This window comes from Aspergillus brunneoviolaceus, assembly GCF_003184695.1.
Source record: "Aspergillus brunneoviolaceus CBS 621.78 unplaced genomic scaffold BO95scaffold_67, whole genome shotgun sequence".
Lineage (NCBI taxonomy): Eukaryota > Fungi > Ascomycota > Eurotiomycetes > Eurotiales > Aspergillaceae > Aspergillus > Aspergillus brunneoviolaceus.
Genome location: NW_020290797.1, coordinates 167,025 through 192,789, shown reverse-complemented (window position 1 = coordinate 192,789; position 25,765 = coordinate 167,025). Strand labels below are relative to the sequence as shown.

The 25,765-nt window shown below is 50.8% G+C and overlaps 11 protein-coding genes across 11 annotated transcripts; 4 read left to right on the top strand and 7 right to left on the bottom strand.

Annotated features, from left to right (window-relative positions):
• Nucleotides 1-84: 84 nt before the first annotated feature.
• On the bottom strand, nucleotides 85-2,470 carry BO95DRAFT_446202 (stromal membrane-associated protein). Its single transcript, XM_025587320.1, has 5 exons — nucleotides 2,292-2,470; nucleotides 2,003-2,171; nucleotides 1,896-1,940; nucleotides 1,732-1,834; nucleotides 85-1,671 (listed from the first exon to the last, which is right to left on the bottom strand). The coding sequence occupies exons 1-5, from the start codon at nucleotides 2,398-2,400 to the stop codon at nucleotides 352-354; spliced, it is 1,746 nt and encodes a 581-aa protein (XP_025438802.1). The 5' UTR covers nucleotides 2,401-2,470; the 3' UTR covers nucleotides 85-351.
• Nucleotides 2,471-2,686: 216 nt separating this feature from the next.
• BO95DRAFT_446201 (uncharacterized protein) lies at nucleotides 2,687-3,956 on the bottom strand. The gene has a single exon (XM_025587319.1). The coding sequence runs from the start codon at nucleotides 3,884-3,886 to the stop codon at nucleotides 3,140-3,142; it is 747 nt and encodes a 248-aa protein (XP_025438801.1). The 5' UTR covers nucleotides 3,887-3,956; the 3' UTR covers nucleotides 2,687-3,139.
• A 948-nt stretch (nucleotides 3,957-4,904) lies between these two features.
• On the bottom strand, nucleotides 4,905-6,045 carry BO95DRAFT_455986 (peptide-methionine (R)-S-oxide reductase; the record flags this gene model as incomplete). Its single annotated transcript, XM_025588381.1, has 3 exons — nucleotides 4,905-4,983; nucleotides 5,560-5,890; nucleotides 5,991-6,045. 3 exons carry the CDS (start codon nucleotides 6,043-6,045, stop codon nucleotides 4,905-4,907), a joined length of 465 nt encoding a protein of 154 aa, XP_025438800.1.
• A 456-nt stretch (nucleotides 6,046-6,501) lies between these two features.
• Nucleotides 6,502-8,558, bottom strand: BO95DRAFT_446198 (Smr domain protein). The gene has a single exon (XM_025587318.1). It carries the CDS (start codon nucleotides 8,147-8,149, stop codon nucleotides 6,710-6,712), a length of 1,440 nt encoding a protein of 479 aa, XP_025438799.1. The 5' UTR covers nucleotides 8,150-8,558; the 3' UTR covers nucleotides 6,502-6,709.
• A 522-nt stretch (nucleotides 8,559-9,080) lies between these two features.
• Nucleotides 9,081-11,022, bottom strand: BO95DRAFT_446196 (putative alanine aminotransferase). Its single transcript, XM_025587317.1, has one exon. The coding sequence runs from the start codon at nucleotides 10,597-10,599 to the stop codon at nucleotides 9,190-9,192; it is 1,410 nt and encodes a 469-aa protein (XP_025438798.1). The 5' UTR covers nucleotides 10,600-11,022; the 3' UTR covers nucleotides 9,081-9,189.
• Nucleotides 11,023-12,043: 1,021 nt separating this feature from the next.
• On the bottom strand, nucleotides 12,044-13,917 carry BO95DRAFT_446194 (proteasome regulatory particle lid subunit RPN7). The gene is made up of 3 exons (XM_025587316.1): nucleotides 13,363-13,917; nucleotides 12,465-13,291; nucleotides 12,044-12,411 (listed from the first exon to the last, which is right to left on the bottom strand). Exons 1-3 carry the CDS (start codon nucleotides 13,807-13,809, stop codon nucleotides 12,219-12,221), a joined length of 1,467 nt encoding a protein of 488 aa, XP_025438797.1. The 5' UTR covers nucleotides 13,810-13,917; the 3' UTR covers nucleotides 12,044-12,218.
• A 1,207-nt stretch (nucleotides 13,918-15,124) lies between these two features.
• Nucleotides 15,125-17,732, top strand: BO95DRAFT_421089 (putative MFS phospholipid transporter (Git1)). The gene is made up of 6 exons (XM_025584552.1): nucleotides 15,125-15,682; nucleotides 15,767-16,365; nucleotides 16,471-16,489; nucleotides 16,545-16,855; nucleotides 16,910-17,180; nucleotides 17,262-17,732. Exons 1-6 carry the CDS (start codon nucleotides 15,485-15,487, stop codon nucleotides 17,361-17,363), a joined length of 1,500 nt encoding a protein of 499 aa, XP_025438796.1. The 5' UTR covers nucleotides 15,125-15,484; the 3' UTR covers nucleotides 17,364-17,732.
• Nucleotides 17,733-17,956: 224 nt separating this feature from the next.
• BO95DRAFT_435078 (PEX11 family protein) lies at nucleotides 17,957-19,333 on the top strand (the record flags this gene model as incomplete). The annotated part of the gene is made up of 4 exons (XM_025585165.1): nucleotides 17,957-18,023; nucleotides 18,359-18,442; nucleotides 18,628-19,105; nucleotides 19,171-19,333. 4 exons carry the CDS (start codon nucleotides 17,957-17,959, stop codon nucleotides 19,331-19,333), a joined length of 792 nt encoding a protein of 263 aa, XP_025438795.1.
• Nucleotides 19,334-21,032: 1,699 nt separating this feature from the next.
• On the top strand, nucleotides 21,033-23,083 carry BO95DRAFT_467076 (putative plasma membrane antiporter; the record flags this gene model as incomplete). The annotated part of the gene is made up of 7 exons (XM_025589263.1): nucleotides 21,033-21,087; nucleotides 21,144-21,212; nucleotides 21,264-21,370; nucleotides 21,421-21,594; nucleotides 21,664-22,492; nucleotides 22,549-22,650; nucleotides 22,710-23,083. 7 exons carry the CDS (start codon nucleotides 21,033-21,035, stop codon nucleotides 23,081-23,083), a joined length of 1,710 nt encoding a protein of 569 aa, XP_025438794.1.
• Nucleotides 23,084-23,152: 69 nt separating this feature from the next.
• BO95DRAFT_240231 (uncharacterized protein) lies at nucleotides 23,153-23,921 on the bottom strand. Its single transcript, XM_025581349.1, has 2 exons — nucleotides 23,581-23,921; nucleotides 23,153-23,487 (listed from the first exon to the last, which is right to left on the bottom strand). Exons 1-2 carry the CDS (start codon nucleotides 23,778-23,780, stop codon nucleotides 23,223-23,225), a joined length of 465 nt encoding a protein of 154 aa, XP_025438793.1. The 5' UTR covers nucleotides 23,781-23,921; the 3' UTR covers nucleotides 23,153-23,222.
• Nucleotides 23,922-24,062: 141 nt separating this feature from the next.
• BO95DRAFT_435076 (uncharacterized protein) lies at nucleotides 24,063-24,365 on the top strand (the record flags this gene model as incomplete). The annotated part of the gene is made up of 1 exon (XM_025585164.1): nucleotides 24,063-24,365. The coding sequence occupies one exon, from the start codon at nucleotides 24,063-24,065 to the stop codon at nucleotides 24,363-24,365; it is 303 nt and encodes a 100-aa protein (XP_025438792.1).
• Nucleotides 24,366-25,765: the final 1,400 nt, after the last annotated feature.

The following is a 25,765-nucleotide window of genomic DNA, read 5'->3' as shown; positions in this document are numbered from 1 at the left end:
CTTATTCGCAAATGGTCCAAAACAGATACGCTCAAATCTAGACTACATGCAAGAAAATCATTGCTGAAATCGTTGAAGCACTAGTTCTTTTGTTTGTACAATACATGCCATGACGCCAAGCGCGAATTCCTAAGACCACCCAACACTCTTTTCTTAGAGGGTCATTCATATTGAATCATGACTAATTAAGGTCCCAAAAGAGAAGGGCGCGGAAGCAAGCAAGCAGATCTTAAGAGAAGTGAAGTTCGGATAAATGTGGGATAACATTTGGAGTTGATGTTCATGTCTAATCTGGATTTGTTGAGACTAGGTATGTGCAAAGTTGACGAATGCAAAGTCGAAGGAAGAAGCCTACTCCCAAACGTTGGAGAACAGATCATCAGCCCCGCCAAACCCGCCAGCCGGTTTGGAGGAGTTGGACGTATTAGATGTGTTATTAGAGGTAACGGTAGTCGAAGAAATTGGTGCTGCACTGGTCCAACCACCGAAGTCCTCGTCAGCGGCGACTGTTGGGGTTGGCTTAGAAACCGCAGCCGGCGACGTCGGCGCTCCCCAGCCACCACCAAGATCATTGGCGGTTAGAGTGTCCGGAATCTTCATCATTGAAGATGCAGCAGATTGTGCCGGAGCAGGAGCAGGCGTACTCCAGGCATTGCCTCCCCACGGGTCAATGCTGGACGGCGGAAGCGCACTAGCAACGGAGGCCGTTGGGGGCGAGAAGGCCGGTCTCGGTGCTGGGGCAGGCGCAGGGGCGGGTGTAAGGTTGAACGCAGATTTTAATTCGTTCTGTGAATTGGGAGCAGACACTGGAGGCGGGAGTGCAGCGGCCTTTGCTGGGGGGGAAGAGAAGCCGAGCAAATCATTTGAGAATGAGGACGACGGTGGGTTGGGCTTAGACGGAGCCGCGGAAGCGAAGCTAGTAAATCCCGAATCAAAGCCATTCGAAGAGAAAGACGCATTCCGGGACTGGGGCTTCGCTGGTGGCAGAGTAGGAGAAGTAAGGCTGTCGAACAAACTGCCGCCTCCCCCAGTACCGACGGAGAGAGTAGGTGAAGAGACCTTTGGAGCCGCTGGGGTAGACTTCATGCTGGCGAAGTTTGCAAGATTGGCGAATGGCGAAGGCTTCTCAGCCGGTTTGGCAGCCGGTTTGGCAGGCGGGGGAGAAGTGGTGGAGGGGATGCTCAGCCCGCTGAAAGCATCGGTCAAGCCACCGAAGTTGGATGATGACGCCGACTGGGGCGGCGGGGAAGTCAGATCTCCAAAGGAGGACGTGCGTTCATGCTGCATCGGAGCAGGCGTTGGCTTCGAATAAAGAGACAGGATAGATTGCTTCAGGTCCGGGCGAGACATTCCGGTTGAACCAGTAGGGGTGGATGCAGTGCTGGCCGGACGGCTGGTTGGCGCAGGCTGTGTGCTGCCGAAAAAGTCGAGTCCCAACAACGAATCTCCAGGACGGGCAGCAGGCTTAGCAGGGGGCGCAGACTGGGGCTGCTTGGGAGCCGCTCTAGTTGCAGGCTCCGTTGTACTGGGGCGCGCGGGAGGAGAGATATCGTCACCGAAGAGGTCGACGGAAGCTTGAGGACGATGATGGACGGCAGGTTGACTGGCCGTCGCCACTCGCTGGGATGCGGAGCGCTCAAGTTTGGCCTTCTCCTGGACAACTGCGAGGGGCTGGTGGACACTGAAGTCAGTTATCAATCCACTCCCTGGGGTACTCTCGTAGTCCCTTACCACGTCGTCATCACCATCACTTAGGGTCGAGGGATCGGGCATTGGACCATCCATAACCCATCTCTTCGACTCATACTTGGTTCTGATGAAGTTCTCAATCTTCCTGTTGTCGTGGTGTTTGTCAGACACAATATCTCCGCAAGCGATGGAGGGGTTCCGCTTACGCTTCCGAGGGGACGTGGCCGGGCGCCAACTTGGCTTCCCAATATCTGTTGGTGACAATTAGCCATCTGTAAGTCAATGCAATCCCAGAGAGAGCGGGAACACATACTTGTTTGCCCTAGCGTTACCCCATTTCACAACACTCTGAAGTTGTTCATCCGTCCATGAATCAAGATCTACGGACTTGACCCGACTGATATGCGTGCCCATGCCCCGGTGAATTCCCGAGCAACGGATACAGATGAAAATACCAAGATTCCATGATGCCCAGCGCGGGTCTATAGGCAAGGTATGTTAGCCTTTCCGGACTTCCGAATTTCCTTGCATTGAGTGCACAGTGCGGGGTGAAAGAAGAAAAGGGCCGGTGACCCCAAAAGTTCCGGAAGGTGGTCACATACGCTTGTTGCGCTTGCAATCAGCACATGTCTTGTTTTGTTCGAGTTTCAGCAGGCTCTTGATAACCTGTTGGTTTTGAGCAGCCTGAGACGGCGTGGCGCGTCGAGACATCACAGCGGAGGTCGCGATATCAATCAAGAGGCCGGGGTTAAGTAACAGGACTCAATAAAGGAGTTCAAAGGGGAGTTGAATCACGGACGTCAATCGGCACCAAGTGGCGGGATGCGGTGGGCGTCGGCCTGAGGCATAAAGGCGGTGAGTACACAATCTGGTCCGTCGCACGTGCCAGATCAGCTCTCGATATGTCCGAGATCACATGACATAGCTACAGTGACTCTGCAAATACCCAACGTGCTTCAACCCTGGGCTTGTAGGTTTCTAAGAGTGTACAATCCCACGAGCCGCTGTATCCTGCTACTAAGATCAAATTGGGCTATATCATTCTTATAAGCTCATGGTAGCATACTTCTAGACCTTCAATGGCTACATATTCCCCAAGTTGGGAAGCGCATTGAGTTTAGGTACGGTGCAGTGCATCATCCGTTGAATAGGATATCTACGACAGTGTCGCAGCACATCACTGAGAGATTAGGCAAGCTGGAAAGGAACGAAGAAAACCAGGGAAGAGCAGTAGTATACAGAAGCTATTATGCTGACTTCGCAGAATACATCAGAGCCCTTTCTGACAAGGGCTACTTGTACAGTCGATAAAGTTCCGATTTCCATGAACCCCATGCCAGCGCCCTGACCAGCCCTCTAGACTGAAAGTTGTTAAGTAGCGGGACAAAAAAACACACTGTCTCACAAACTCTAACATACCCAAATTCTGGAACTCAAGAGCAGTAAACAATCACTCCAGACTACCATCACCCACGCATCGCGCCAACGGATAAGTCTCACCCAGGCAAGTCGTCACCACTCCCTTGACCCAAGACAGCGTCCCTCCCTCAAGGTTGAAGCTCGCGTCGTTGAAGGAATCGGCCTGGTAATACTCGAATTGCCCGCTCCCCGGCTGGCCAGTGAAGACATAGCCTCTTTTTCGATGGGTCAAAGGGTTGCTCACGATTGCTCCCCACTTGTTGGCTGGGATGGTCATGGTGACCGTGCCAGTCACCGTGCTGGTTGTTGTCTCCTGGTAGCTGATGCTGGTGGACGCAGACAGGAAGTCCTTGACGAGAGTGAAGTCGGCCGACGTGCCTGTGGTGATGCTATTGGCGATCGACTGGCCAGCCTGGATGGCCACCGTGGCGGCGGCCTGGTTGGCGTGCACGATGGTCGACATGGCCACATCCCATCCGAGGAAGTCGAGATCAGGGAGCGGGATGATGAGCTCCGTGCCTGATCCGCGCTTCGTGATGTCGGATGGAGATGCCTTGGATTTGATCAGCCGTGGAAAGGCGCTATCGGTTGCCTCCGGTGAAAGGAAGGTCAGGCCTTGCAGGTACGAGGCCAACTCAGCCTTCTTGACGGTTGTTGTGGTGCCATTGCTCAGGAATATGACCGCCTCGTCGGGGCCACAGACAGCTGGCTGGGAGGGAATGGCCGTTGCAAGACATAGCGTTGCAGAGAAAAGTGGGAAGAGAGGAAGAACCTTCATGATTGATTGGAGTAACATGCGAAAGGGGAAAAAACCATGAAAGGGATAGACAGTACAATCTTGAATGAGCTGTGTCTTTGAACAATGAAGACTGGCAGGTATTTATATGCACGCATTGTGTACACAGGTAGTATCCATCACGTTTGCCAAATCTCATAGAAACCATACACTGGGCCATACAGAATATGGTCCTTACCGACCATCAGAGTAACAGAACTCCATTGGAGTGCCGCTGGGGACGATCAGCACGAGGCCAATCCTCCGAAAAAGGGCCGAAGGAAATCAGGGATCGACAGGCATCGGATGCGAGAGATAGATTGAGCATCCCATCAGACACTGCATGATGCTCGACTACATGAACCGCTCCCGGGCCCACTCGCGGAACCTTAATAGATGAGTTTGTTTCTCCGCCAATTCAACGGTCCCGGAAGTATCGGGTGCAATTATTCGTCCGATGTTGCAGCCAAGTGATCGTCGGCTTGGACTTAGGCTGAGACAGGCGATCCATGTTTATACATAGTCCTCAGCCCCAGATTAGGCGGCAGGAAGGTGAGACTTGATCTATCAGCGAGGAAGAACGAGTCCGACTCTCCCCATTAGCTGTCACCAGAACATTTTCAAGGATATTGTGATCATCATCGTGGACAGATAGAAGGGCCTTGGCAAGTAGTCTCGACATCGAGAGATGTGCTCTAACGAGTGGTCGCAACTCAATCTGCGGAAGAACATCGGAAAATTCGACCATGGCAGAGGATCGTTGGATGCGAACTGTGATGATCTTCAGTGATTGCTAGGATTGTAGCAGGCGGCAGAATAACCATATATTGAAGCACGTCCTATTCTCCTATACGAGAGTGGCAGAGCGCAACACAGAAATCACCTAATATCTATCAGTCTCTCTGCCTTCCATACTCAAGCTATCTTCTTACCAACTTGCACCAACCAACGGAACAATGAAGCAATTTATGACTCTGATCGTGGCTATCATGGCCACAGGGTAAGACCAGCCAATTCCCTCTTAGCCTTCCCAACACTCCATCACTAATTGCCGACAAGAGCCGCGGCCGACCTCCACTACACGGGGCTTTGCTACGACTCTCCCGGCCAGGATGTGGTAAGTCGAGCATCACCATCTCCTCCAACTAGAAACTTCTGAATCTCCTGACCCGGAATGAACAAACCATAGAAAGTATTCAACAAAGCCGCCACAGAGAAGGCCTGCACATATTACAAGAACCGTAATACCGGCAGCAAGCAATGGGACCAGTGCCCGGACTGCACACTCGAGAATGACCAAAGCCTGCTCTACTACTGCAAGTCCGAGGGTCAACACATTGGGGGTGATGAATTGTCCTACTACTGTGGTCTCGCCGGAGCAGCCGGTAGTCTAGCCTGGTAAAGGGTGGATGGAACCCCTCCGAGTCGTTAGCTTCACAAGCCGAATCAGGTTGTACATGATTGCGACATATTGCAATAATATCATCATCATACAACTGTAATAGTGTCAGAATATCCCAGAAAGAAAATTTTTATGAAAGAAAATTTTTATCCTCGCCTAAGACATTCCCAAACCAATGCCCCCAGACAGCCATAGCCCTCACCAAAACTCCCCCAACCCCTTCAACACCTTCCCACGATGATGTAGTTATTTTCCCTCTTTATCCTCCGCGAACCTCAAACTCACACTGTTCACACAATGCCTCTCATCCGTGGGCGTCGGATACCCCTCGCCCTTGAACACATGGCCCAGATGCCCGCCGCAGTTGCTACACACGATCTCCGTGCGCTGCATCCCAAACGAACTGTCGGTATGTCTCGTCACGGCCCCCGGCAGGGAATCAAAGTACGCAGGCCATCCGCACCCGGACTTGAACTTGTGGGTCGCCTTGTAGAGGGGCGCATCGCACCCCGCGCAATGGTAGATCCCTTGCGCCGCGAAGTGCTGGTCGTATTCGCCCGTGCCGGGCCGTTCGGTGCCCTTTTCGCGGAGGATGCGGAATTGTTCTTGATGCAAAAAAAAAGGTCAGTATTGTTTTGAGGAGGGGCAGAAGAGAGAAGTGTTTAGGTTGGGGACACTGGAGAGGACAGGTAGTTGAATGATTACCTGGGCTGAGGACGGCGCGCCATGCGTCATCACTGCGCTGATCCGGGTAGGACATGCTGCCGCTGTTTTCGGATTTGCTGCTGGTTGTGAAGAAGGAGCTGATGAAGGGGATTGCGGGGGCGGCTTGGAGGGTTCGCGGGCTAGAGATGGGGAAGGGAAATAATCGGAAAGAGGAAGAAGATGAAGGTGGAGGATGGGAGCGGAGGGGTAGCTTGAAGGTGCGGAGAAATATGGCTAAGCGCTGGAATCGCATCAGGAGATGGTGGAGTGAGAAAGCGAGTCGTTGGACTTTTTGTTCTTTTCTTTCTTCGTCGTTTAAATTTTCAACAAGAACAAGAACGATTGTCTGGGGAAGGTGGAAGAAGAAGATGTGAGGTTTAATTCATCTTATCGATCTTCTAAGCCGATGTTCGCCGCCGACTCCAATTTGCCGCAGCTTTTACGTCATCCGCACTGTGGAGTAAACGATCAATATGACATACTCATAAAACGATCATGGTACTCTTATATAGTCGCATTTTATTATACAGGCGATGGTCAGACTGTCGTATGTTCTATCTCAAGCTTGTATCTTCATCTAACCCGGATTCTAAGTTGAAACACCTGAAATTTCTCCCATAACGCCTTCCGTGCGGTAGATAGATCCAAGCGCCAATAGATGAACAACCCCAGGGTATCTTCGCAAGAACCAAAACATTGCAGCCCCAGACAAGAATCTATCAACGTTGTTTCATGACTCCAACGACCGTAAGAGAGCCCTCGCCTACTTCCACCCTCCATCCGTCTCGAACCAGCATCTTGCCAACGGCCGGACCTAGGCGGGATGTGCCATCGTGGCTGTGACGGCCCTTTCCGGTGACGATGTGGAAGCCTCCCTGAGCCCTCTCATAACTCGATCCTCCCATGAGCTTAGTGTCACCCAACGATTCCCACCAAGCGGAGACTCGTTCGCGGCTGATGCGGACGGCATCCTGCACAGACACCCCGTGGAGGTCAAGCCTGTTCGATGTAGACTGTCGGTCGACGAGAGCGTCCGCTGCAGCCGCGGCATTGCGCTTCGCCAATTCCAGATGGTCTCGGCCAACAGAGGAATAGTATGCAGCAGCCCCTCCCATCAAACGATCAGACTTTCCACGTCTATATGCCGTTGACGCCTTGGAAAATGCCTCCGCTCCCGCCGAAAAATGAACGTGTGCTGCACTTTTCACGTTTTCCAGATTATGGGCGAAGTGCGGTCCGGGGATTCGGGGTTCAGCCACTTCATCCTCGTCATCCAGGGGAGGAAGGGTTGATGTGATCTTGATCAGTTCAGACAAAGGGGCCCGTGACGTCTCAGGAACAGTCAGCATGACATCAGCTAGCTCTTTGGCTGCAGAGGGTATTTGCCGTGTAATGATGAGTAGTCCCGCAGATGTATCAGATGTAATCATAGGGAACTGTTGTGTTAGTTCAGACACCTGGGCAGCTAGCAGCTCATCAGTCTCGAGGCAATCCTTGGATCCAGGAGCATATGTTTTCGCCAGTGCCTGTATCGTGGTTGGCAACGACGCCCCGTTGGCATGGTATGCCGACCGGATCCTTTCCTTGGGGAGGACCGCCGATGTAAGCGAGTATATGAACTCGACCTCCTTCTCCGCAGTTGCCCATATATTTGAGGTGGTGGAACTCGTTGACAGAGGTTCGCCGCAATTCGAGGCCCGAGCGTATTGGTCCCGTGCAAGGGCCTTTCCCTTCGGCTTACGCCTGCGACCTTTTTTTCTGACGGCTTCGGCACCCTGAAACCCATCCACGCCCTTTGGAACTGCGACTGTGATACCATCCTCATCAGGGATCTGCTCATCAAAGAAGGCATAGTTTAATAGCTCGTCCATGGCGCGATCGACATCACCACCAGCCTTCTGTAGTGTGTGCTTTATGGTAAAGCGATCTGTGGACCGGAACATCTCCGACAGATAGGCGATTTTGTCCTCATCGGTCGCGCCGTGAAGCGAAAGCGTTCCATCCGAGCGGACAATATACGACACATGATTTTTTCGCCCATTAGCGCTGGGGTCGTCAAGATTGAAACCAGACATGCCAGAAGTCAAGCTGGTAAGATCGGTCTCGCGCGAGGGCATCGTATCGGTGTGCGATGGCGAGCGCTGGCACGCCCCACCCATGTCAAAGCCGTTACTATCAGGACTCAATCCGCTGGTCCCAGAGGGATCAAACGGCAGATCCTCCTGCTCCCAAGCGGACAGTCTAAGTGCGTCTAGTATCCCACGAAGTTGTTCCACTTGTGTTTGATCCGTTAGATCAAAATCCGATGCAACCGCCGTGAGTAGAGCTGGATCCAAGGGAGGGCAGTATGCCTTTTCAAGCTCCTGAGCAACCAGTCAGTCATTAGCTATAAATTTGTCGGTAACCACAAACGAAGACGTGGAGTTAAACGGATGGATATGCATCTCCGCGGTAAAATTACCTGTAGAGGGCTGTCGCTTTGGTCTGCCATGTTTGCGGATGTTCAGACACGAGCAGGTTCTAATTATTTCCTTTCAATACATTTGTCTAAGTGCCCAAACCCGATCTGCTGGTATTCATTTCACGAATGGGGAAGCGACAGTGTGTTGAGGGGCACCGAAAGAAGGATGACTAAATCAAATGTTTGACATCATCTGGTCCTTCCGCCTTCGTTGCTGTGCTGCGTTATCGTGGATCACGTGCTTATCAGCCGAGGCTATCGAATGATAACCAAAAGGGGAAATGCACAGATCGCCCGCCGTCCGTCTATGGGACTACCAGCAAGCACACACCAGCCCATCAGAGCGAATCAGACATACAATGCAAAATAAAAGTGCGTATAGTAGCAAACAAGATCATAGAAGCGACAAGAGAACGGCAGAAGAATTTTCCAAACAGTATTTGCATTCTAAAAGCCTCCGAGTGGAGAAATGTGGTATAGTCTAATTATCGTTATAGCGTATGTTCATCGGCTTATTTATACTTGGCCATAAACTCGGAGTGGAACTTCACAATCCGCTGGGCCCAGTCTGTTCCAGGAGCCAAGAATGTCGTGCGGAAGTGCAGAGTGTTCTCCTTCTGTCCGAACCCGGAACCTGGAACCACACAGATACCGGTGGCATCAAGGAGCTGCAGGCAGTAAAATTCGTCTGCAGCCCGCTTCTCTGCAGCGGCAGCCTCGATTGCCTTAGGTGGGAGGTTAATAGTGGGGAAAAGGTACATGGCACCCTATAGATAAGTTAGAAGGGTTTCGTGATCTGCGGGAATATGGGCCGGGGTTTACCTGGGGTTCTTGACACTCGACGCCCTCCATCTTCTGGAAGGCTTCGTAGAGGGCCATAGCACGGCTTCTCAGTCCATCCTTGATGCCATTGTATTCCTTCTGGTACAGCTCGTAGCTAGGCTCTCCCTCCGTGGGAGGGTTCACCATCAACTCGACCAGGCACTGACCAATGACAGGCGGGCATAGCATGATGCTGACATACTTGTAGATCTGGGCAGCGACCTCGGGGTCGAAACCCACGAGCTCAAAGTAGCCACCGCGATGACCGCACTCGCCAACCATGCCCTTAGAGACACTGTGCAGGGAGACCAGCTCCACGTTGTCGTACTTGCCGGGCACCTCCTGCTGCAGCTGACGGAGTCTCTTCTTGAAGGAGATGAATTCGCCAGTGAAAACATTGGTCTGGTATACCTCGTCGGCAATGACCACTAGTCTCTCCTCAGCTGCAACGTCGAGAACGCTCTTGATGTCTTCGGCACTGAGAGAAGCGCCGGTGGGGTTACCGGGGTTGATAACAACGATAGCACGAACATCAGTGCCAGCGGCCTTGGCCTTTGACAGGTTCTCCTTGATCGCATTCACGTCAGTACCCCAAGCCTTCTGCTCATCGAGGAGGTAAGGAACACACTGCGCATCCAGCAGAGACAGAGTCGCCGTGTACAGGGGGTATTGAGGGATGGGGACAAGGACTCCGGCGGCGGGTCCATCACAGATAATGTTGAGGATCGTGCTCACACCCGATGAAGCACCAGCGGTCAAGTAAAGATCCTGGGAGTTAGCAGGAAATCCATCACGCTGCTCGATGAACTTGGCCACACTGTCCCGAATGACCGGTGCACCTTGGCTGTGACTGTAGGCACCAACGCTCTGAACATCCGCGAGCAAGACCTTAGCCCGGTCAATAACATCCTGTGGGTATCCAAAATTGGTTCGGAGAAGTTCCGGGTTTTCCAGCAACACGGGGTTCTCAAGAAGACTCAGGACTTGACGGAAGAAGGTGATGGGCTTCTGGTCCAGCTGTTGCGGGTTACCGATGTTGGCGAAGATAACGCTGTCGAACGGCAATGACTTATCCCCCTGAGCCAATCTCACGCGAAATTCCTCTGCCTTGGTAGCAATCTCACCGCGAACGGCATATTTGGCAGCCTTGACGTGGGGGTTAATGTTGTCCAAGGTCAAACGACGGGAGGAAACGGCGGTCAGAGTGCGTCTGGTGGTATGCGCCAATGTCGTTTGAGTCTGCATGGTCGAGTCTGTAAAGTAAGGTAGAGAGTGATTAGCAATGATGGGTTGAGAGTTGGGCAAGATCGTGACAAGGGGATTCATCCGCCATGGATGAAACTGTCACCCATTTGTATCCGGGGCGGGAGAAGAGACAACCCCAGTACATGCACTACCGAGTCATAGATGTCACGGGATGCGCGAGACGTGGGCGACTGACAAGACCCGAAGATCGATCGGGGAGGGATGGGAGGGCGTGTGAGGGGTTAGGTACGGTATATCGCGCAGGGTTGTCAGTGGTCACCGCCGAACATGTCCAATAATAGGGACCGTGGGCATAACCACTCGAGGCCCGAACGGAAAGCCAATACAACAACCGCCAATAACGGGCACATAGAAGACCAAGAGAAATCGACTTACCCGGGGAGACTCTGGGGATTCCCGCGGCTAGGCTTACCCGCGAGGAGAAAAGGCGCGGGGCCTGTTGCTGGCACGACAGCCATGCACCACTACTCGGCCGGGAAACTGAGCATCGCAGCGGAGTTGCCCGCAGGTGCGAGGCAAGTTTAAATTGCCAGCTCATGATCGGATCTCAATTTGCTCGATTCAACGCCGAATTCAGCCAATGGGACTGTGTAGGCACCTCTCCACCAACCGTTCGGGTGGACTCGTAAGGGGCCAAAGAGAAGAGTCTGGGGGGCCTAGTCTAGGACTAGAAGAGGATGCAATAGCCTGCACTGCGGTGACTGACGATTGACTGTGAATCACAACAATAACTCGGGATTCAAGACCCCAAGCAAGAAAAAAAACGCGGGAAATCCCCCTGGGCGGTGAGAGTCTCGGACTCCATGATTAGATGAGTCAGCTGCCTTATCTCAGCTCTCTTGGTCTCCACTCTCTTGATAGGAATAATCAGATAGGGAATCCAAAACATTGAGATGTGATGAAGGGTGGTTGAAAGGTCTGATCTACCGGTGGTTTTTGGTGGAAGAGGAGAAGTGTAAGAGGACAAATACAATACCCCAGGTACTAGACATTAGTGTCACGCTTGTGACATCAGGGGCACCCTCGCTCCCTCTTGTTCCATCGACCAACAGCGAATCCCTGGTCAAGAATTAATTCCATGGCAACTCATCATCCCACACTTGCGGCGGAGCTTCCCGACCGTCGGCAAATTTTCCGAGACAAGAACAGGATAGGGCAGAAAGAGAACTGACTGTATGCTCTCATAATCGAGTTGCCGTTTCTCCCTTCGAGAAGTGATCTCGTTAACTTGTCTCAGATCCGCCCCTGGACACATTAGGGCCGGTCCCTTCTGGTCCCTGTTCGAGCTTAGAGAGATGGATGGATGGATAGGCAATTCTCCCAGTCTGCCGACACAGTCATGGTGGATACTAGTACCACAAGCCATCTCTTACAAGTTACAACCTACCATGTGGACCTTTGAAAGCCACATGGACTATTTATTGACTGTACAACTACGAGCAAAATCTCACCACTGTCTCCGGCCGCCGCTCAACAACGGTTTGCCGATCAATGTTCGAGGTCATTTTCTCTCGCGTTATTATAATTATGATACACCAGCCTCGCTTGGTTTTGGCTCTAACATGGCTGGATGGTCAAGTTGGTCAAGTTGGTAAAGGAGATGATATAGATAAATCACTGGAACCTCTCATCTACATAATCATGAACCACATGGCGATCGACAAGGCCATATCTACGATTTAGCTGCGTTCACTACCCCGCAAACGCACGGCCTGGCCGTACTTCTGCAGCTTCGTGATCAGAGCATCACCGTGCTTTACCACATCCGCGTACTGCTTGTTCTTGTCATCCGGTCGGTTCGTTTCAATGATACCATTGACCCGGTCAATGGTGCATGCGATGCGGTTGCTGGCGATGAACTTGGCAAGATCCCTGCAATCGCGGGTTAGCGCTGTTTACCCGAGCACAATAGATAAGATACTCACCGATCCAAGAAGTCTACCGTCACACCGAAGTCGCTCGCCATGCTGTTCAGCCCAACAACGCGATAGCTTTGAAGAAGCTGTTGGTATGCACGCAGTCTCATCTCCCTCACAAACCAGGCGCGGTGTTCGTAGAGGTAACGATCCTGAGTAAGGAAGTTGTCTTCCACCGCCGCCAGAGACACGAAGAAGGACCGGTAGTTGCCGGTGTAAAGACTGTCAACCAGGTGAGCAAGAGGCGTGAAGTCGACAGGGGTTTCCGCCTCCGCTTGGACACCAGAGCCGCCGCCCAAGGCAGTCAGGTTGACTGCGGTCGTGGCGGTACCCGGGGTGACCCGCGAAACTGTAGCGTCCTTCATCTCTTCATCTTGAGCGCCGGGCCCGGCTGATGTCTCACCGGTCAGAGCGGCCAATCGATCTTCACCAGATCCAAGGATAGCCTTGATCTCAGGTGCGTCCACAACCTTAGCCTTGAAGTCGACTCGTTTCAGTGAATGAGAGCCAGCCAAGACCGAGTAAATGACTAAAGCGGAGTAACTGCAGAGTTCATAGCTGGTGAAAGTGGACAGACTGTCAAGCAGAAGAGGCGCAGCTTCGTTGTAGGAACGGATGGTGAGTAGGTGTAGACCCTTGTATGCCTTCAAACGATTCCGCCGATCCCAGTCACCACCGCTCTCAATGAGGGTGTTAGCTCTTTCGATGTTCTTCTTAACAGACAAGGCATCTCCGAAGAAGAGGCCGATGCGGATCATAGCGAGCATCAAATCAATCTTGGTACCGAGGAATGTCGTTTTCTCGAGGAGGGTTTCATGAGACTCGATAGCTTTGTCCTAAATGCTTTTGCATCAGCCTTGTGACTTGGAGATGGTAAGATGACGACCCTGGAGCTTGAGTAACACACCTTATCTCCCACCCGTGCCCAGAATTCAGCACGTTTACCCCGTGCGGCGAGCACCTCGGTCTCTCCGGCTGCTTCTTCTGCCTCATCCTCCTCTTTCTGAAAACCCTCCAGCTCTTTCCGGTTATCTTCAACCAACGACTGGTACAGGGATTCGTCCCATGGGAAGTCGATTTTCTGGGATGACTTCCGGGAGGCAAGAAGGTTCGACGTAATCGCGGACTTGGCTGGGTGCTGCGCAACTCCCTCGCCAGAGTGATTCAGGATACCTTCAACGGGATGAGCAAGATGGCGGTAGAATGGGGCCATTCTTCGCTCTGTGATGGCATCTTGGATTTTCTTTAGTGATGTCTGTCGCACCGTTTGGGGGCAAGCTGGGTTGGAGATGTTGAAGACATGTTGGGCGAGAACGAGATCGGGGTACTTTATGTACTGCGGATCGGACCCCATGTTGGCGGTAAAGATATGAGCAAGCAACCCGAGATAATTTAGGGTGGTATAAGATTGTTGAGAGAGCTATATTGAAGAGGCTAGATGTTCGTTGTCCAAGGTATCTGTTGACAGGATGATGAACGAAGGCGGATACATCACCGATGGACCGTAGCTGACCCGAGCTCAGCTGGAGAAAGTATTTTCCGGTGCCGACACAGACTCTCCACCCTCATTCCGGAGAAATCGAATTCTGGGTGAATTACTACCATGTACAGTACTTTGACTAATTCCAATAGATATGCTCTCATTCGATGCTTGGTATGTAAAGTACTGGCGATCATTGACTTTTGAAGTCTTACAGGGCTCAGAAAGCTATATCAGATTGACAACTTACCTCGAATCACTTTCTCTTTCCCTTGCAAAGCAAAAAAGAAAATAGGGCTCAAATCATGGTACAATACCACAATATCGATAAAGAGTATGAACAGTGAGCTTAACCCCAGCTAGTAGTCAATGGTACCTGTATTGAACGGTCCATGGTTTTTTTCGTGGCTCTTGATTATTCTCGTGCTAGTGGTACTATTTGTTCACCACTGCATCTCCATGAGTCCCGAGATCCTAATTACTGGCCATGGCAAATACTAGGTGTTGTCCAGCATTGGGGTCTGCAGTACGCGATATATATATGATCCAGGGCCTTGGTGAAGAATATCTCTCGTACACACCTGATCTTACTGATCATTAATCTCGATCATTGATTTCAAGCCTACGTCGAGAAGAATAGAAGAGTCATTCAAACGACTCTGTAGCCTCAATCCCAGCTCTTAAGCTACTACATCCAAACTGATGTTCTACTAATCTACTAGTGCAGTTCATATAGGCTTATCGGTGCTTGTAGCTTATTGCAGCCACCAATTTGTGGTTGGTCTTCTTGCCAGTATACTTGCATAATCGCAGGCTTTCGCAGCTGAGCTAACGCTAGTTGTACCTGAGGCAGGTGAGCCGGTGAGGGAGGCCCTATAAGTACGATCACATGGGAACCAGGCTATAGAACCTAGCTAGTACTCCTCAACGATGGGCCACCGGAATCCTCGAATACAACATGCGATTCGATAGGATTCGACAAGACGCAGGTGGAGCGTCTTCGACTTTCCATTTTGGTACAGTTGGGCGGCTGAAGACGGGGAAGTTGAAGGGAAGCTTGAAGTGCAACCCCACTCTTCCACCGCTTAACCCGCGGTAATCATGCGCTAAGGCCCGCTAAGGAGGAGGGGCCATTCGGAGTACATCCTGGCGATTTCGCTAAACGTTCGAGCAACCTGGATGGATGGTGGCACTGGAATAGCATGGATCTGGTAGGAATCCAGATCTCTGCCAGGTGTGGCCTTGATGTGCCCTCATCACGAGCGTCTTTTGATTCCCCGCCTGTAGAAAGTTTTTTTTCCCCTTCCCTTTGCCTTTTTCTCAGACCTTCTTGTCTTCGCATCCGTCCTTGCTATCTTGTTTTTTTACCCAACTCGAAGGTGCCTCTATACTGTAGTTGAGAATCGACTTTTCGAACTTGCACGTGCTCACTTTCCCTCCTTGCGTCGACTTGTTCTTCAACGGATAGTTGCACCACGCCCTCAACTGCCCCTTGCTTACTTCAAACTTCCTTTTCTATACGTGACCGTTTTCCTGCAACAACAACAAAATGTCAGACGACAAAGAGAAAGGAACCGTAGAGTCGAAGACGGATATCAAGGCAGATGTCCAGGCACCGGTCGATGCAGTCTCAGGCTCTCGTGAGGTGCCCTTGGATGCGAATCTGGCAGGCAAGAGTCGTTGGGAGCGCAGTTGGCCCACCATTGCCTGTGGTGCTGGGCTTTTTTCTGATGGATATCTCAATGGTGTATGTGGATTCTTGACTCTGATGCATGATTCTTTGCCTCCATCGGCTTAATGCTCGAATTGACTTTGCTGACCACGTCTCCAGATAATCGGACCTGTCAATACCATACTCAAGAGACTTTATCCGACTGAATATGCCAACTCGCCCGCAAGCCAGAACGTTTCATCAATCACTTTTGCGGGAACAGTGGTTGGTATGCTGATATTTGGATACACAAGTGATCATTGGTCACGTAAATGGTCGTTGATGATATCCACTATCATTCTGTTCATCTTCGCTGCTTTATGTGCTGGTGCATACGGCTATAACAACAGTCACTATGGCCTGTTTGCCGCATTGACAGCCTACCGTTTCTTCTTGGGAATAGGAATCGGTGGGGAATATCCAGCAGGAAGTGTGGCCTGCGCCGAGAACACCGGGGAATTGAAGCAAGGTCATCGCAATCGATGGTTTGTCATGTTTACCAATTTTCAGATTGACTTTGCATATGTCATTTCTGCATTGGTTTCCATGATATTGGTTTTGATTTTCACCGAGGATCACCTACGCGCAGTGTGGCGTGTTGGGTTGGGATTGGGTGTAATTCCCCCTCTTAGTCTGATGTATTTGCGATTGAAGCTTGAAGAGCCTGAAGAGTTCGACCGAGAGCGCATGCACACTTTCCCTTTATGGCTAATTGTGAAGTGAGTACAACTTTTATCATTCTATCATAGTGTCCCATATCTCCTCTCCAGCGGTCTTTCACCAATCACCGCAAGCCACATACGTGTTGACTAATTCCTGGACAGGTTCTACTGGAAGCGTTTGGTTCGTTCCCTTCTTCTTTCTATGAGGTAAAAGGTGTATGGCTAACCGCAGCAAGGCTGTGCTCTCCCTCATCTGGTTCCTGTATGACTTCTCTTCCTATTCATTCAGCATATACTCCTCAGACTGGTTAGCCATTATCCTAGGGGATAGTGCTCCCCTTTGGAAGAGCTTCGGTTGGACTACTTTGACCTACACATTCTACATTCCAGGATCCTTTCTTGGTAGTCTGTCCAGTGACTGGATTGGGCCCCGCAACACTTTGGCTATTGGCGTACTTTTCCAGGGTATCGTTGGATTCATCATGTCCGGCTGCTATGAGTATCTTTCGACCCCAAAGAATGTCGCGGCGTTTGTCGTGGTCTTCGGGTAAGGCAATTGGACTACTAGAGGTTCTGTACACCCACTGACGTGGCCCACTAGAATCTTTTCCAGCCTTGGGGAATTCGGTCCCGGTGATAACATCGGCCTTTGCTGTGCGAAAAGCAGCGCAACCGCGGTCAGAGGTCAATTCTATGCCATCGCTGCTGCTTTTGGAAAGATCGGTGCTTTTGTGGGCACTTATGTGATTCCAATCATACAGAAAAACGCCCCAAACCCAGTCCGCAGCGGGCAGGATCCGTTCTTCGTCTCGAGCTCCCTGTGCATCTTCAGCGCGGCGTTGGCATACTTCCTTTTGCCACAGATTGGCCAGGTATGTGATCACTGCTGGGTCACTTTTATTTTGATGATAATGGGTTAGATTCTTGTGCTAACCTCATTTTGCTTTCGCTAGGACACAATCACCGAAGAAGATGCTAAATTCCGTGCTTATCTCGAGTCTCATGGATATGACACAAGCCTGATGGGGACCCATGAGAGGCCTGAGGAGCAGTAAGCTAAATTTTTGACCCTGCACTGACCTGTCAACGCGTATGGTGGGCGCACTATCACCCAGCCAAAACCTTGCCCACTGAGCGCCATTCATTCCTATGCTTGCACAATATTTGCAGCCCATTTGACGCCCTTTGCGACATTTAGTCTTGATGAGCCCAAGCGACGAATGCAGCGAGCCCATCCACACCCTAAAAAACTCAGAGAGCGAACCCCAAGCAACAAATTGAGCGAACGATGCCCAGAAGCGCGAAATGGTAGATGATATTTGCTGCGGTCACCGCAACAACATCGCTCAGACCGATGATTCATGTATTTATGGACACAAACCTAATGACCATCATGTCCTCCATGTAGTATATAATGGATTGCTGAAACACTAAGAATCAAACAATGGCAACCGGACGAGCTCTTATACTTCTTTAGGCCGTTCAGGTGAGGTCTGGCCCATAGCTGGGTGATAGTTATAATTTATGCTGTATAACAAAAGCCACCCCAGAGAGCTGTGGAGATTACAGAGTCATGCCGTTATGGCCTTTGAGGGCAAAAATGATGTGAAATGAGAAGCCGACAAAGAGTCTCGTGACCAGAGCACACATGACGGTAGTTGGTGGTCAAACATTGGTCTACTCCCGTTTGTTATCAGAAGCACCGAGCAACCGAGGTTTGTTGAGTGGACGGGCAGAGCACAAGACGAACCCTTCCTTCTCTCCCGCCCGTCGATCCCCGGTCATTTACCGACCCCAGCATCCATCATTCATCCCACCCTCTCTCTCCCCATCGCTTCTTCCCCAGAACTTATTCTAGTCCTCTCCCCTCTTTCCCGTCTACTCGTTGCTTCTCCGTGTGACGTGTAACACCGATCTTCATATCCTCCGTCCCTCATCCATCAGCTGGCCTGTCCTCTTTCACATACCGCTTATCTCTCCACGAGCTGACAGCTGCCGGAATCCATCTCCCGCTATCGGCCGACATCCTCTTCTTAATCCCAACGCACAGAGATCCCCATCCTGAAAATGGTTGCTGACGCCCTGGTCTATCACCCTGCTGTAGCGCATTATTTGCGCTTTGTTGCGACAACTGGTATGTGAGATGCATCCATTGTACAGTGCTCAGACATGTTTCTATCGCGTGAAGCTCGAAATTGGGGAGCCGCAAGTTCCCGACCTCGCTTTCCCACCGTCTGTTGACTTGAGCATTCCTGCTACCCTGGTCTCGCGCGTGTCTGTTCTTCTTTCTCAATCTAATTATTTCTCCTTGAATCATAGTTGGTCGCGATAAGATTCTCCGCACCCTGCAATATTTCTCTCGTTTCTATGCCTGGTACTTGTACCGCACCAACCGCCCGCAGTCTGCCATCGATCCCTATAATGCTATCAAGAAGCAGTTCGGAACCACGCGTAAGATCCTCAGAATCGGAAAGTTTGTTGAACACTTGAAGGCTGCCGCGCTGGCCTCCGACAACAAGAACCCGATCGACCCAGTACTTCGCTACCTTGCGGTTGGTCGGCAGCTTGGTTATGCTGGGTACTTGTCTCTTGATACCATCACGGTTGTGGACGCGATTGGTGTGCGCAAACTTGCTTCCATGAAACGACTGCAGGACTCGGCCTATCGCTCGTGGATGGCAGGACTGGCGTGCAGCGCGGTTGCTAGTTTGTATACCCTCTTCCGGCTGAGGGAGAAGGCGAAGACCCTTGATCTTAAGGAGGGTGAGGGTGTTGTGGAGGCGAAAAAGCTTGAGAAGTATGCGAATCCGTAACGAGACTGTCTGGTCGGGTTCTTAACTGAACGCTAACATCTTTGTCTAGGGAACGCTCCACAGCTCGTATTCAGCTGATCTCCGACCTGTGCGACTTGACTGTTCCTGTGTCTGCTCTTGGTCTTGCTGCACTTGATGATGGTCTCGTTGGTATTGCAGGAACGGTCAGCAGTTTGATTGGTGTCTGGTCGCAGTGGCGAAAGACTGCTTAGACAACGGATGCTAAGTTCTCTCCATGCAAAGGCTTCAAGTAAGCGTGGATTTTGAGGTTAGCCGCTCAATCACCGAATCGTCTTCTTTCTTCCAAGTTTCCTTGTCACCGAAAACCCATGCTGAGTAAAGGCGTGAAGCCAGGGAGATTTATTATTCATCTTCGAACATAGGAAAGCCTGGGTTTTATGCACTGGAATATTCCTAGTTGAGATTCTGCCCTGCAACGCAGGCTTCTGTTATTCCATATGTGTAGCCTAAGATTTATTCCCCTTTCTTGCGGTCAAATGAAGCTTTGAACCATGAAGCCACAAGAGTCCTCTGATTCTGCGATTCTGCGATTCTGCGATCGAAAGAGATCGTGTACATGTTGTCATTTCCTATTCAATGTGTATATACTATAAATATCTTGACTTGTTCTTGGCTCACCAAATATGGTGAAAATACCGCTGTGGTCCAGAGTTGCAGTCCGCAAGGTGCTCGCGGGTTTGCGGCTACTTGCAGCCAGTGACTCCTGACTTGGGTCTCGAAACCATCTTCTTGTCATCGACCATGTCAAACCCGACATTGGCTGAATTTGCACGAGAATCCCGGCAGGCGTCGCTTTGGCTGGAGCCTGGATGCTAGATGTGCAATCTGTCAGAAACCTGAGTGGCTTTTATCGGGATCTGCGCCAGGACGCCCACTGGGTGTCTTATCCAGACATTCTATGTCATTTGATGACACTAACCCAGACGAGAGTCAGTCAAGGCTCTTTAAAAGGCGATGCTCAACGTACAAGTGGACTATTGGTCAAGAAGAGTGATATATTGGACGCCAAAACAATATCTCCAAAGCATGTCCCGCTATCGCAAGGCCTTGTTGTCATCATCAAGTTGTCCTAAGTTCGTTATTTGTCAATCAGTAAGACATGGACCTGAGACGCAAACTGTCATTCTCAGTGCAGGCACACTTACGCAATCTGGTTTAGATTCTCCCTTGACTCCTTGTTTCGCCCTGTGATCCTTACTGGAACTGAAATGTGACACCACCGATTTGGGCCATTTCTATGCACTCGTATGGCAAACCAAACAGTCAGATTTACAGAGGGTTACGCCACCTGCCGGCTTGGCACAGACCTGTCCGATTAAGAAGATCTGACTTTCTGCTGTCGTCCGTTTCCTGATTGTGCTAAATCGATAGCCCGTCACGAACAAGCAATCCCTGGGATATCCGCATAACAACCCGAGAGTCTAAACATGCTGGCATGCACGCTTACGGCTTCTTGATAATGACTGGCATGACCACCTACGTACCTTAGAAAGAGATACGCCGATTATGGCGAGTGAGCGCGGCCAAGCTTTGCAGCAGCATTGCTTCCTGCAAGGGAGGCGTATGGCGACCCACAGCAATCGCACCAATCTAAGTGTGAGGGATAACACACAGTGCCCCTCGATCCTTTTACAGGGATATCGAAGGGCAGCTGGTCTCAATGTGGTGCTGTGTGGGATGTTTGCCCTAGGACCTTCCGCGCCGCTCATCAGATTCTAGTTGAATTGTGGCGCCTCCTTATACAAATACCTCCTGATACACATGCTGTTTTCAGTTGCTTGAATATTGAGATCCGCTTACGCCAAAATCTCAGCAAGAAGCTCATTTCTTTTGCCAGAAACTCTCTGTTGCTGGTCGAACTATAAAGGTGCTTCTCAAGGCACGGGCGCCATGCTGCATCCAATTCTTGACCTCAGCAACTTCAATATCGTCGTCTCTGTTATAGGTGAGAAGCGCCGGAACCAACTAATATACAAAGCGCAACAACTTACTGTGGTAAAGCGTTTTATATTCTCATTTTCGGATATGTTTCGCTCAGAATCAAGCAGAGGTGGTACCTCGGGGAAGCCTGTATGAACCCAAGATTCGCACTGATTTAACCTGATACTGATTCTCAACTAGTGCCAGCCTTTTTAATTGGTGTCTCGCTAGGGCCGATCGGCGCTAGGTTCCTGAACATATCTCAGTGGGGAGGAGGGGATGACGATTACCGCAGTGACATCGCGTTTGTAAATTCAACTCTGATAAGCTATTAATAGATCGATACTGATGTTAGCAGAACCTGACACGCCTAGTGATTGGCATACAATTGGTAAAAGCTGGATATCAATTGCCCAAGAGATACATAAGACAGCGTCTCTGCGAACTGGCTATATGTCTTCTTCCGCTCATGACTATAGCATGGTTTGCAACATCTGCATGTATCTTGCTTGCGATACCCAGTATATCCTTTGTACGTTCACTGGAACTTCAACAGCCCAGGCACCAGCCTATAAGACTGTGCTGACCGTCTCGTGTGTAGCTTTCAGCGCTTATTATAAGCGCTTGCGTGACTTGCACGGACCCTGTTCTATCTCAAGCCATTGCAAAAGGTCCCTTTGCAGACAACTATGTTCGTCGACCACTTCGAGAGTTTATTTCGGCCGAGGCAGGGGCAAATGATGGCTTCGGTTTTCCATTTCTGCTGCTTGCGCTTTCCTTGTTGCGTTACGCAGAAGCGCCTGAAAACACCGCTAGCCTGGAGGACTTCGATCTGGAGCGAGGCATTCCCGATTCACTCGGCGCAACGAGCGCAGGGCGCTTTGGTGGAGGAGTCGGCCCTGCGTTGAAACATTGGGCCGTGGAGGGAGTCCTGTACATGATTTTCCTGGGTGCCTCCTACGGCGCCTTTGTCGGCTTCACTTGCCAGAAGCTAGTCAAGGGCGCATCCAAGCGAAGATGGATCGATAATGAAAGCTTTACTCTGGTCCCTGTGGCAATTGGCATGCTCATTGTTGGGACGTGCGGCTGTTTTGGATCCGATGAAACACTTGCCTGCTTCATAGCTGGGAGTGTGCTCAACTGGGATGGCCTTTACCAGGCTGAGATGCAGGCCCGGCATGATTCTTTCAATTCGACAATCGAGACTTTGCTGAACACTGCAGCTTTCATGTATCTTGGTGCAGTCATGCCATGGGACCAGTTTCATAGACCCCATGACACTGGGATATCCATCTGGCGCTTGCTTGGACTCGGCTTTTTAATCCTTATCTTTCGTCGCATTCCCGCCATTATCACAGGATACAAGTTCATGCCCAAGGTCTGCAGTGATTGGAAAGAAGCGTTGTTTTTGGGCTACTTCGGACCGATCGGTAAGCAGCGCTCCCCCCAGGATAACGTTCGTTCTCAGGCTCATGCTCCTTGGCAGGTATCGGTGCTATCGCATATGTGGAGTATGCTCGCCGCCTCTTTCCCTCCCCAGGCGAAAGTGACACTGAGATTAACAATCTGACCGCCGCTATGACACCAGGTAAGACTACACATCATTATTATTTGCAATTGATTCGCACCTAACCGCAGTCTGCGCAGTTGTCTACTGGTTGGTGCTGTTCTCCATCGTTGTCCATGGACTGTCGGTACCTGCGCTTGATGCGCTCTACAAGTTTTTCGGCGTGTGCAAGATTCGTGACCATCCGGTGGCGGTTGCTCTGCTCTCAGATAATGAAGCCCTCCCCAATAATTGCTCAGTTGATCCTCAGCGGCATTCGATGATTGTCAACAACCGCTTCTCGCGGCCGTCTGACAGCGACACTGACGGGCAAAATGGCCAAGTACGGAAAGAATCAGGAACGATGACTCGACTAAGCGAGGATAGTCCGCTCAATGGGAGCAATGAGCATTTGGATATCCCCTTATTTAGCCACCGAGCAGGAGGCTCAGCCACCGTTCGGGCTATTGTCTGAAAGGATGTCCTGTCCTACTCGATATGGACGAAGAAAGGAGATGGAACGAAAGACGCGCATTCGTTCATTCATTTCATTCATGCATTCATCGTGCCATGCCAGCTCCATACATATCAGTTCATATTATGTCCAGTCCATATTATGTCCAGACCATCGACCATTCGCCGCTGACTTGATACTGAGATTGTGATCTGCGATCTCGAGGCGATTTGAAAACAACCCCGCGAAGCCAGGAGGACGACTTCAGACAGGGCAGGTCTAGTGGCATGAATAAGAGGTTGAACAAAAGACCAGACGAGATGTATGCCATACCTTTCCGCAAGAGCCGCAGGTCTTCACTTCGCCAGCGATGGTAGCACCGCAAGAGGGGCAGGAGTTGTGGCCCATTTTTGCAAGATTTGTTTCTGTTTGGAGTCGGTGAGGGGCTGTGGTTGGATGTGCGAGTTGACCTGGAGGGGTCTGGTTACACACAAGATGGGGATATTGGGTCAGCGTACCTTGAGGTGAAGGAAGACCAATGATCGCGAAGATGAGAAATGCAAAACGAAGCGACTTGAGGTGGTGAAAAAAATGAGAACAGGAATAAACAGCCTTCAGCCTTGAGCTGTCGTTTGTTTACCCCGCCGCGTGATCCAGGCTGATGTACCCGCTTTCCCGCCGTTGTGATTGGCTGTGGTGCTGATAAGGTCGGACTCATAGTGATTCTCACCAATATCACTGCATATAGCACCACCACCCTCCCCAACTACTTGTCGATATCATATAAAGCCCTCTGACTGCATTACTGTACAGGAGCTCTGCGCCTGGGCATGCGCAGAGTGAAACCTCAATCGGGAGCCCCTCACTCCAACCCCAATCAAGGCCGCGTCTAGATATATATCTACATTTCTTATAGGAGAGTCGGGTGCCTTGGGTTGGCGATCTCACTACCTCCGCTGGATTCAGAATTTACTCCACGCCGGGGGCTTTTCGAAATCGCATGCATTTAGCAGTATCGACGCTGCAGGGGCTTCACCTGGCCATTCTAAGCTCAATGCTCACAACTACCTCGTCGAATTCGGCCCCTATGGGAGACGATGAGTTCGGCAAGCAGGGGCAGCAGATGTGGGGGTCCCTTCATGCGAATATCAGGATGAACATGTGTTTCTTACGTGGGCAAGTCGATGTCTACATTGCCGATCATGGCCGATTACAAAGAGATAAGTGGGGAGCTATCTCGTGGCTGCATGCTGAATCTGCCACCATGCACTCACATAGTCGAGTAGGTGCCTGGAGATTGTAAATCGGTCCTTGGCGCGAAGTATGCCCCTCATGTGTTCGGCATACTTCGATCAAGAAGGCCTACAATCCCTAGGTAGCTGAGCTGGCTATTGGAGCTGCCTGGTGATCAAAATATTAAGACTCAGTCCCTTAGATCATTGCGGTAAATGGTAGCCAGCTGGCGACGGCGGTAAGGACGATGGGACTGCTAACATCTACAATCTCAACTCGGAGGGCACCCAGGGTTTGTGGGTCATTGAAATATTCATTTAGCAGCAGATCATGGCATCTCAAGCGCGGGATGCTTTATGATAGCATATTGAGGTTTTGTTCATCACAAGGTTGCATAATGAACCCTTATCCTCATGTACGCAAACATCTTTCTGGTAATTTCTAACCACCATCTATGTGAACTTGTATCTAATGTAGACCACAGCTTCAGTCATGATATTACGCCACTAATTCGCAGTGTGTTCTGCATCGTGGGCGGAACGAGAAGGATGGGGTCTGAACCTGAGGCGACTGTGCTCGAGGCATGATACGGGCTCACGATATGCGAGGTTTCATCGCGAGTCCATTTTCTGCAAGCCTCAAGTCGCCCCCAGAGATCTATCTTCAAGGTCAGGCGATCACAATCGATGAGAAAGTTCTTCAGTCTAGACTCTCCCCCGGAATGGAGCCAACCAAGACATGCCAAAAATATGTCTTCCATCTCCACAAAACTCGGCAAAGCTCCACTAGGCTCCCGACTTCCAGTCTAGAGCTCCGCCGGGGAAGGACTGTGGTGAGTTGTGACTCAGCTACGTAAGTTCAGTTAGCGTGACGAAATCTTGTACCTTCTTTCTCAGGAGGTTCGTCATAGATGGTTAATCACATAGTTGAACTACATGTCTGAATCCACAAAGAAAGGGATAATAGTAGCAGTAGTCTTTTGTCCAGGTACTGTATGTACACACCGCTAGAGGCCGTTCGTTACCGAGATGTTCACTCGGTACTGCATGCAGTCCGCCGGCGCATTCTTCCCTTTCCTAAAACTTCCGGCCGAGGGGGCAAAAGGGGGAATTTTGTCCCCACATCCCGCTGACTGGGGGAAGGATTGCCTCGGGGAGGTCGGGGAAATCACGAGCACGTGGATGATTGTTGTTTTCGGGAATAGCCTCGCCTTGGCTTGAGGGAAAATGGAACTTTTGTTTATCCAGTTAAGCGTACCGCTTGAAGCTCTCCTGCTGACTTTCTCACCTGTCGTGGGTTCTTGCTTGGCAGACAATGCTTTGTTGATTCGGGTTGGTTTAACCCGGATGATCAATTGGTTTCGTACAGGGTAGCGGTTGACGCGCGTGATGGGGGATTTTGATTGCCACGCGCCTGGGGGGGGTCGAGACTTTTTTTTTTTTTTGGCTAAGGAGGATATTGTATGCAGGG